Below are 10633 nucleotides of genomic sequence, written 5' to 3'. Positions count from 1 at the left end.
TTACTGAGATGTCGTGCATCATCGTTGGCTGGGCACAGCTGCGTACAGGCACTGCTTGCCTACTCACTCGTTCCTACTGCTTCTCCCCTTCCTTCCACTCCCCTCAGCTTGCAGTCAGTGCTGCCACCACTTCTTGCTGCTAGCCTACCAGTTGCCAATGAGTGGCATGGAGGCATACAGAGTGGTTTGTTTGGATCTGATTCTGAGAGACTGTTGATGCAGCAGCCGTAGATGGCAGTCACTTGTGCATGAGTTGTGTTTGTGTGATTGTGTGAATGAGTGTGTGCTCTCATTTTCTGACGAAGGGTATGGCCCAAAAGTTAGTTCTGAGAGTGTGATTGTCTTTTCTACATGCCTATCTGTGGCTCAGCAATCATCTGTATGGTGAGTTGCTACCTGTCCTCATTAGTATTGATTCTCGGAGTATTTGCGCAAGTTATATCTGTTGCATGGATTGATCACCGCAGCCTCATTTCATCAACATTGAGTCTGTAACACATGAGTAGCTGGCCACATGAGTGGATTTCCACGATGGGCAAAAACCGCAGGCAATTTCTGCACGTATATTTAACGGATCAGGCCTGCCACTCTGCAGCCTGTTGTTTCCCACTAATGTGCAGGCCCTACCTGTCGGATCTAGTCTCACTGATCTGTCCGCAGGTCAGGTCTGTTTGTATGTGGTGTAACGCAGGGTATTTTCATGGTTTATCGATGGACCCAAGACTGCGATATTCCTCGGCAGGCCAGAGTGATGGATTTCATGAATTGCGACTGTCTCACCACAAGTACATTGTACAGTGTGCCATTTTATAGACATTTTATTTATTGTAGTACATTTTGGCATTTCAAAAACTTGTCTGGAAATCAGGTAAATATCAGGGAATTTCACTTGGAGAAACTTGTGGCAACATTGTCAGCTCCCTTTTGACATACCCTTCCCAAAGATCTTAAGGGGAGTTAGAACACCCTATCCCGACAATGTTAAATTTACTGACTTGGCTTCCCCGTATTTCAGGAACCACTGTAGCCATTGACATGAAACTTTTACAGGACATTAAATTGTATGTTCTGAGTCTACTGACCTACATCAGTGTAGGACTACCTCCCCTTCTTGTATCTTGCACCTTTATAAGTGGCATGATTCGTGCTGCTTCTGTGTCGCTTGTTTCAATTAAAAGCTCTGTTCTTAACATATTTGAAACCAATGTCTCTTAAAATTCGTTGCATTGACGAAGTGCTACCTTTAAAGCCAACCTGCTCAGGCATAATTGTAACAAGTTTTTGTGATACTGGGTATTCCCTGCTTATTTACATTTCAAACATTGAGCACTTTAAAATATCTTAGTCAAAACCATCCATTTGTATTGCAGGTTTCTTGCAATTTTGATACTTCCAGGTCACACGAAAACAAGTTTTCCTCAGGTTTCTACAGCTCCGATACTTTTGTTTACTATTCTTTGTACAGTTCTCTTGCCGACACGTGCTCCTGCAGTTCGTTCTTGAGTCTCCAAAATGGCTGAAAGGCTGAAAATAGGGCCGCCTTCCTACGTGACGTGAACTTTAGTGCTGAATGTAGGAACAGGTACAATAGGCAGGTACAATAATCTAAATTTATTTAAATTATTTGCGGAAGAAGAAGAAGAAAATAAGACGATTTTCCATAAAACCCGTGAACAAATTGTTTTGCTGGATCTAATGTAATATCATATCATTTTGGTGTCTGTCATGTAGCTATGTACTCGTACATACATACTTTGTTCTGAAAAGAGAATGCTCCTCCTGGGCTGTGAAAGAAATTACAGAACAGATTTCTCAACTCCAATGTTTGTTGGTTCCTGTTGGTTTTCTTACTTTTGAAGCGAATCCTCAATAAGGTACCCTACATTATTCTGCTGAGTGACTTAAGGTGCGTTTAAGTAGGCCATATTCTACAGCAATATTTGGCCACAATAGCATTGCCATCAGCATTTCCACAATGAGGCTGCAGTAGGCGGCAATTTTGCAGAATGGATGGACAGTATCACTGTTGTTGCAGCAGGTAGTTGTTGTCATATTGCTGATGAGATACTAGTGTTTCCCATAAAGGGTGAAAAGTATTTAGTATTACAGGGCAATATCTACCTCTTTAAATACTCCCCTCTCACTCTCACCTTGTTTCCTACTTCTCTTATCAGGAGTGCTACAACCATGGGTCTGAGTCGAAATCATGTTTGATGAAACATAGAGAAAAAACTAAGAGGTCTTTGAACCAACGCCAAATGTGTGGCAAAAAAAATTGCGTACGAAGAGTGGAAGCTCAGGTGGCTCTTGACTCATATGGTTTGTATTTGATGCCACGAGTCTCATACTACATCGAGACATGCTTGAAGCAGTAATGGATATTGTAAACAGTTCTTACTTCAAACTTCCTCTAATGAAACATTTCACTCCTTCCACAGTATAGCATACTTTTAGTACTATGAGACTTACTAATGAATATTGAACTTTAAATAGGTACATTAAACTTTTGTATGTATCACCAGTATCTGGAAACTGAAAGGTGGTTGCCAGTTGAATTGTAACTGGTATATATACTCTCATATTTCTATTGGTTTTTGCAGTTCTTAGACCAAAAATGGTGTTTTGACAATCTAGTGAAATTCTAGAACAAGTTTGTAACCAACATTATTCCACTAGTTAAATTTTCTGAAGCATTTATCTTACTTTTTTAAAAAAAACAACACATCCACAAAGTCTAATTTCTCTTATTTCAGACATTATTCCTTATGTAATGTAAAAGGAGGGAAGGTGCAATCACTTTCACTAACTCTTGTTGCTGCATTTTGTGGCAATTCTGCTGCCCTTGTATACCTTTCTGGACCAGGAACATATTGCCACAACCGTTACCAGGCTATAGTGGCCAGTAATGTTCTGTTACATGTGACTGCAATTCTTGCAGCTGCAATGATACTGTACAATATTGTTGGAATATATTAGCATCACGGAAGTACAGAACTATATGAGGAGAGAGGAGAGTCAGTGCAACATTGGAAAAATCTGCAACATTTATTCTAACGTTTAGCACTCCAGAATTACCTGAACACGTCCTTGCAGGCTATATCCATCTTAAGGTTCGCCAGGTTGTTCCTAACCCAATGTGATGCTTCAGATGTCAAAGATTTGGCTATAGCACTAAGGGATGTAATGGGAGGGCAATGTGTGGCAGTTGTGAAGGCTCAGCTCATGAGATAGGCAAGTCTTGTACTTTCTCCAAAACGTATAAATTTCTCCACAGATCACCTAGTATGGAGCAGAAAGTTTGAGGTTCGCGATGAAAAAGGAAAATTATGAGTTAAAAGTCACGAGAAGCTAAAAAAGCTTTCAGAGCTATGCAACCTCCAGTGTTTGCTACTTTTTTTTTACTTCGGCCCTTAAGAAGCCAGTTGCCAAGTGTGATGCCTCCACAAAAACTCAGACCACAGATTAAAGTACGGGCATATACACCTGTGACGGAAAAGCTACACTTGAACCAGAAATCATTTGGAAGCCATCAGTAATGGGCTTACGACTTAAGCCACGTACTGCTGCCCACCATCAGAAGCCTACTAAGCCATTCCCTCAACCAAAATGACCAACTCCTTCCAAGTGAGGAAAAAGTCCGTCAAAAAGTAGTTCAAAGTCGAAGAAAGTGGCAGTTAAACTTTAGGATTGACGAGATCTCTTCCACTCAGATGGGGTCTTTACTCTTGAGGGTATGAATTTCCACTTGGAGGAACTGGAGGCCCGGGCGCCAGCTAATGTTGACCTGACCATCTGGGTAAATCACCGCCTCCGTGGGATAAAGACAACACCAACCATCCCTAAACAATGGCTCCCATAGGGACTTCTGGGTTGCAATGAAATTTAAATGGATACCAATCACATTTGGAATAATTACAGCTCCTGGTTCAGGAGAAACCATTCTGAATCTGCGTACAAGAAACTCATTTTAAAGTCTGAGATACATCTGCATTAAGGGGTTAAAACTCTTACAGGAAGGACAATGTTACTGGAGACAGGTTTAAAGGTGGAGTGGCTGTTTCCATTGATAACAGGTGCCACTCATCTCCTTTCCCTCTTACCACAGCCGTACAAGCAGTTGCCGTGGAAATTCCAGCACCATTTTACATCACACATTCTTTGTATCTTTCACTCATGATCCTTCGGATGCAGACACACTGACAGAGCTCTTCCAGTCACTCCCGCACCCGTTCCTCCTTGTGGAATACTTGAATGCATACCATGTGCTGCAGGGCTCAGCTACCAATTAAGCCAGGGGTCGAGTTATCGAGCCACTCATCCGTTCTGAGAACTTCCTTTTGAACTCAGGTCAGATGACATACTTTTCCACAGTGACAGGATCTTTTTCAGCTATTGAGTTTTGTTTTTGCTTCCCAGCTACTGCAGACTTGGTTCAGTGGGAACTAGTTACAGATTTACATTCCAATGACTCAGATGGTGGTCGACAGGGGACCGCTACAATGGATGATCCAAGGGGCAAATTGGTTGCAGTACAGTCGACAGGATATTTTGGAGCAAAAGGATTTTGCACAGGAGACAGTGGCCTATATCATTTGTTGGATCCAACAGATTTCCGCAGAGTCCATCCCCCAGTCTAGCAACCACTTCAGACAATGGTCTGTACTTTGGTGGCATGCCAACTGTCACTTGGCAGTTAGTCAGAAAAAAACAGCTCTGCGGAACTTCAAATACAATCCAACCACAGAAAACCTTCATGCCTTCAGCTCTGCAAGGTCACATGCGAGGCGAGTGATAAAAGATCAGAAGAGGGATTTTTAGAAGGAATTCACGACTTCCATTAATCGGTCGACTTCTGTTGTGCAAGTTTGGGAATCAATAAGGCAGATTTCAGGCAAGGGCATCTTGGTGGAAGTGCCTAAAGACATGGCTCAGGTTTTAGCTGAATAAGTTTTTACAGTCACTGCATCATCCAGACAAACTTCTGCGTTTCAGGTGTTCCGTAGGATTGCGAAGATATGGAAGCTCCATTTTTTCCCCACATAATGAAGTAAGTCCACAACCTTCCATTCTCCATGTGAAAATTGAAATCAGCTCTTTCCACAGCCATATGAGATTCATTATGCCATGCTCAGTAGTCATCAGTGCCCTGAAGTGAAAGGACAGCTCCTCTCGTTTCAATGAGATCTGCTTTGACAGACAATACTGTACAACTTGGAAGGGCGCAATATTAATTCCATTATGGAAACCAGGCAAGGACTGTAGCACTGTAGTACCAGTGGTATGGGGACAACTCTTGAATGTATGGTCAACTGACGCCTCGTCTGGCTGCGCAAATCCCAGTATCACCTGAGCCGCTTCACCCTTGACAACTTAATTCTGCTAGAGATGGCAATACTGGAGCCATGTGTGTTTTTTGACCTGTAAAAAGCCTACAGCACTACTTTCAGGTACATAGCATCCTTCACCAACTTCATGTATGGGAACTAAAAGGATGTCTGGCATTCTTATCCAGTCTTTCCTCGAGGACCACTGCTTTTAATATCGCATTGCTGATGCCTTGTCTGACTGCTATGTTCAAGAGAATGGGGTCCCCAGCACAGTGTGCTCAGTGTCACATTGTTTGCCATTGCTATCAATGGCATTTCTTCCACTTCACCAAATATATCCAGTAAACCAGCTGATTCAGGTCATCCATGGCTCCTTACAACGGCTCAGGTGGTGATCTTTTGCTGGGTACCTGGCCACATCAGGATACAGGGAAATGACATACCCGACAAAGCAGCCAAGAAAGCATGTCAGGATGGTGTTGTCCATCAATGTTCCATGCCATTGCACACCACCATTCATTTTCTGACAGATGCATATGCATCAGTCGGAGACTGAGTGGTTAAAGGTGACAAAAAACAAACTGTGGTCACAGAAATCAACCACACAAGCAAGGTTGATTTCATGTCAGCTTCACCACTGGAAGGAGGTTCTGCTTACCAGGCTACACATTGGACATAGCCCTTTAACACATGGCTTTCTCCTCTGGTGGAAGCATCCACCACTCTGTGAGGTTTGTGGTGTGCCACTTTCAGTTCAGCCTTTTTTCGCAACATGTCTTTTGTACTGACATTAGGGAAGCCCTCAGTCTCAATGGAGATCGGCCCACCGTCCTCACCAATACTGATTTCAGTGTTAGAGGAGTGGTGAAATTTTGTGAACTGTCATCATCCCTCATTTGGTGGGGAACTGAGGCAGACTTGAATGCATTATAAACTAATCTACATGTGGAGACAGCCTTTGTTCCCACCTATGAGATTGGTGTGCTGACTTTTTGTCAGGGTGCTGATGACCGTGATGTTGAGCGCCCCTCACTTAAAATCGTCATCTTCCAACATTAATTTTATCATTAAAAATAATCACTCTGCACCTGAAGCACCTAAAAATGTGTTGTTCTAAATTATCATTACCTTTATGCTAATGCACTTTCCATCAATGTTATCAATACAGTTTAGTAGATTCCATTATTTCCTATAATGATCAGCTGATTCCCCCCCCCCCCCCCCTCTCAACCCACCCCTCCCCAAGTTTATTGAGTTAATCATAAATATTGAGTCTGCAGGTATTCCCTTATTGCACATGAAATTTCAGCCACAATGCTTTGAATGGTAGTGCGTTCCTCGAAAAAATAAAAGGAAAGCAATATACACATTCAACTTTTTAAACACTTCATACAGCCTTGTTTGTTCACCTTAGTAGGCTTATGTCAGTTAACATTGAGTAAAGCCACATCACCATCTTCTAAAGCTGACATACTGCATAGTTACTAACACCGAATCATTTTTATTGGCGTTGATCACAAGCACACCACACCTATGACACGACTCGAGCTCCATCAGTGGGTGCCCTATCTCACATGGCATCCTTTGAAGAACCTATTATGTTTACAAGGAATAGACGAAATACACATGCTCAGTTTGGTCCAGCTTAAAGTGGTAAATAAGGAACCAGGTGATTATGATAAGTGGATTTTTGGAGGGGACTTGTAACAGTAGTATAATTTCCATCATTTTGTCATTTGCTGATGTTTGAATAAACAACTAATGATGTAATTTAGGTATCAGCACTAAACAGACAAAATATTTTGCAGATGGTTCGAATGGTGGCACAACACGGAGGTGGTGTTGTGCCCCTAGGAGCTGTTCCCACGTCAGTCAGCTACCACCACGAGTCCCCGGGACCTCAGCCGGCACCTGGTCCCCAGTTGCAGTATGTGCCGGCCGCTCACGCGGCAGCTGTCGGACCACCTCACCCACATCATCCGCATCACCCGCACCACGCCCACCACCACGCTCACCACCATGCGCCACCTCCCCCGCCGCCACCTTCGGGCGGCGGCCCAGGCACTCCGTCACCTGCACAGGCAGCTGGCAACCCAGGAGGGCCTCCACATGCACACGCGGCAGCAGCCGCTGCCGCTGCTGCGCAGGGCGCGCCCACTTACCACCACCATCCTGGAGGGTCACCAGCGGCTGGAACTCCTGGCGGCCCCGCGGGATACCAGCAGGGTCCGCCCCCACCTCCTCAGGGGCCCCACCCTCCCGGCCCGGCACCACCTCCCCCGCCACCACATGCTTTCCCTGTGGTGTGCCCTATCCTTCCTACACAGCAGCTGGGACCCCCACATGCCCATGCACCTCACCATGTCGTGCAGCAGGCGGGTGCTGTTCAACAGGCTGCTGCTGCTGTTCAATATATTCATCAACACCAGGGTGCCTACCACCACCAACACCCTGCAGCTGCAGGTAAGTTCCACATCTATATCCTCATCCATACTCAGCAAGTGCATAGCAGATGGTACTTCCTGTTGTGCCAGCTACTAGGGCCCATTTGTGTTCTATTCAAGTATGGAGTAAAGGAAATGACGATTACTTAAATGCCTCTGTGCATATTTTAGTGCGACTAATATTGTCTTTTCAATCACTATAAGACTGACAAACTGCCTGTTGCCTCCCATGTCGGGTTTTTTAGCTGATCTTTGTTCGATGATTTTCCTGATGGTTCGTCAGCATTAGTGACTGACAATTGCAAAAGTGTCGCCCTCCAGTTCTGTTGGTATGTTGGAGTCAAGTTCACGGCTGCTGATTTTATGTACCTGGCGCGCCAACGTCCGAGGTCTTTTCTGTGGTCTTCTCCTGTGCGATTCTCCCCCTGCTACCTACAACAGTCATTCACTGCAACCTGGGAATCCATTATCCATTCATCTTGAGACTTTCTTCTTTCTTGATGGAGATATTGTCATGTTTGTGTATTTCTGTAGGTTCTCTGAACAAGCTCTTCTCTACAGCATGAACTTCCGTGTCGGTAAATTTTACTATATTGCCGATTTCACACAGCCCATGGTCTGCCACAGCCGAATTCTCTACCTGCCCTAACCTGCAATGCCACTTTGGTGATCATTGTGTTGATTGATTTTGCCGTCATTCCAACATAGACTTTAATGCAGGTGCAGGTGTGCAGTATATTCCCAACATTGCAAGTGGGGTCCCTTTTCTCCTTTGCCGATCTGAGACACTCTTCGATCATCTTTGTCATTTATAAATAGTCTGTCTGTATACAGGCAATTCTGTCTGTCTCTGGGAATGTGTGGCAGAAAGGCCATACTCAACATTTCTTTTTCCGATATATAACTTAGCAGAGTGATTGACTCTTGACACTTCTTATGCAACTCCTGCAGTACCCGTTGCTCCTCAGAACAGTCACCAGGTGTTACATGTTGTCTGAGGTGGTGCAGCTCACATATTTGTCTTGCTCACTTCAAGAGCATATTAATTAGCTTGGGTGGCAATTTGACAGTTCTTGTAGGTATTGGTCCTTGTTGTGTCGTTTTTCGATACATGATGTGTCCCAGATTTTCACCATCCCTCATGGCCAGCCCATCTAGAAAGGGTAGCTGGCCTTTTGTATCTCTGTGTTAAACTTTGTTTGCATGGAGGCTGTGCAAGTGTCTTAGAAAGTCACCAAGCTGTTCCTCACCATGCCTTCACACAACAAATTTGTCATTGATGTATCTGTACCACACCTTAGATTTACGAGGTGCTAAGTCCAGTGCACGTGCTTCAGAATGTTTCATGAAGGAGGTCAAGTGGACTACCCAAGGTGATGCCTTCCAGCTGTTCAAAGACGTTCCCATTCCACATAGCTCATGGTGAAACATGTATGAAAGAGCTTGGTAATGTCTTACGTAAAATGGAAGTGATGTGCTCCTGAGTGTCACTGAGAGGCACTTTTGTAAACAAACAAACATCATCAAAGCTGACCAGGATGTGGTTTTGTCCAAGTTCGTTTCCTCAGCTTCTCAACAAAATGTCCTGAATTGTTTATGTATGTGTCAGTCTTTCCCCTGAGCGGCTGGAGCAGAGGGTCCAAGTGTTGCGCCAGTTTTTGTCGGTGAGCCAGAGTGCTAACAGTCATTCTTAATGGAACATTATTCTCATGGATCATTGGTAATCCATAAAGCCAAGATGGTAGAGCTTTTGCGTTGCACAGTTTTGCTCTGTGGCTCTATTACATAGAGGGTTGTAGTTCACTCTTAGATCATCACTTAAAGTTGGTTCTTGAAACATAATGAGTAGACTTTCATGGGATAATTTCTTTCTTCTATTGTTCATCTAGTTGGCTGTTTCAGCACCTCTGTGATGCGCTCCCATGGGTCAACCAAATGTGTTCATTTTTGCTGCCCTTCATGTTGTGTCCCCTGTTAGTCCTATTTGGTACGGGTCCCACACACTTAAGAATGCAGGTATTAGTAAGAGTTTGACCAAATCCAACCATGTTTGAATGATATTTCTGCTATTTGACTCTACAAATTTCTTTATTTTATATTACTATCATGATTTCGGCATCAGATCGTTATAAAGTACAGCAATATTGGGTATAATTAGACTTTATTAAGTTATTGTTGAGATCTATTGAACTGAGTGCCATAGTGTGTAAATAAGTACAAAATCACAAAAATGTATGACAGACAGGTAGCAAATGTGTTTTACAACTTGTATGCTCTGAATGCAAATGAAAATCTTATCAAGTGGGACTGAAATGCAGGTTTAGGGGAAGGAATAGAAGTGTTAAAGGAGAAGAAAATGGGCTTCACAGTAGGAGTGAAAGAGGAGAGAGACTAATTGAGTATTGCAGTAAATTTTGTATGCTATTCAAGAGTTCCATGAGAAGACAGTGTACTAGCAAAAGAGGTGGAGACATGGGAAAATTCCAGTTGGTGTACATCATGGTCAGAGAGATTTAAAAAACAGATATTGGAGTAAGGTGCACTCAGGTGCAAGTATAAACTCAGATCACAATTTAGTAATGATAAGTAAACTGAAGTTTAAGAGAATCATCAGGAAGAAATTGGAATACTGAAGTACTAAGGAATGACAGGATATGTTTGAAGTTCACTGAGGGTGCGGATATTGCAATGTGCAGTGGGAGTCCCACCATTTAACACAGAGGAAACAGCAGGTAAATGGAAAGAATATATGGAAGGCCTGTATGAGGGAAAAGACTTCACTGATGACATGGTAGAAGAAATTGGAGGGGATCCAATGTCAGTCATAATTTTGAAAAGCTCTGGAAGCTTGAGATTGAATAA

At 43.4% G+C, this 10633-nt stretch overlaps 1 protein-coding gene across 1 annotated transcript in view; it reads left to right on the top strand.

Moving 5' to 3' along the window:
* Positions 1 to 10633, top strand: part of LOC126418539 (ataxin-2) — a 130409-nt gene that overhangs the window by 100686 nt on the left and 19090 nt on the right. The window contains exon 12 of the mRNA XM_050085352.1: positions 7136 to 7790. Within this exon, the coding sequence (XP_049941309.1) occupies positions 7136 to 7790 (655 nt within the window). The remainder of the gene's footprint in view (positions 1 to 7135; positions 7791 to 10633) is intronic.

This window comes from Schistocerca serialis, chromosome 9 (genome assembly GCF_023864345.2).
Source record: "Schistocerca serialis cubense isolate TAMUIC-IGC-003099 chromosome 9, iqSchSeri2.2, whole genome shotgun sequence".
Lineage (NCBI taxonomy): Eukaryota > Metazoa > Arthropoda > Insecta > Orthoptera > Acrididae > Schistocerca > Schistocerca serialis.
The sequence above is the reverse complement of the archived record's forward strand: the minus strand, read 5'-3'. Positions and strand labels throughout refer to the sequence as shown.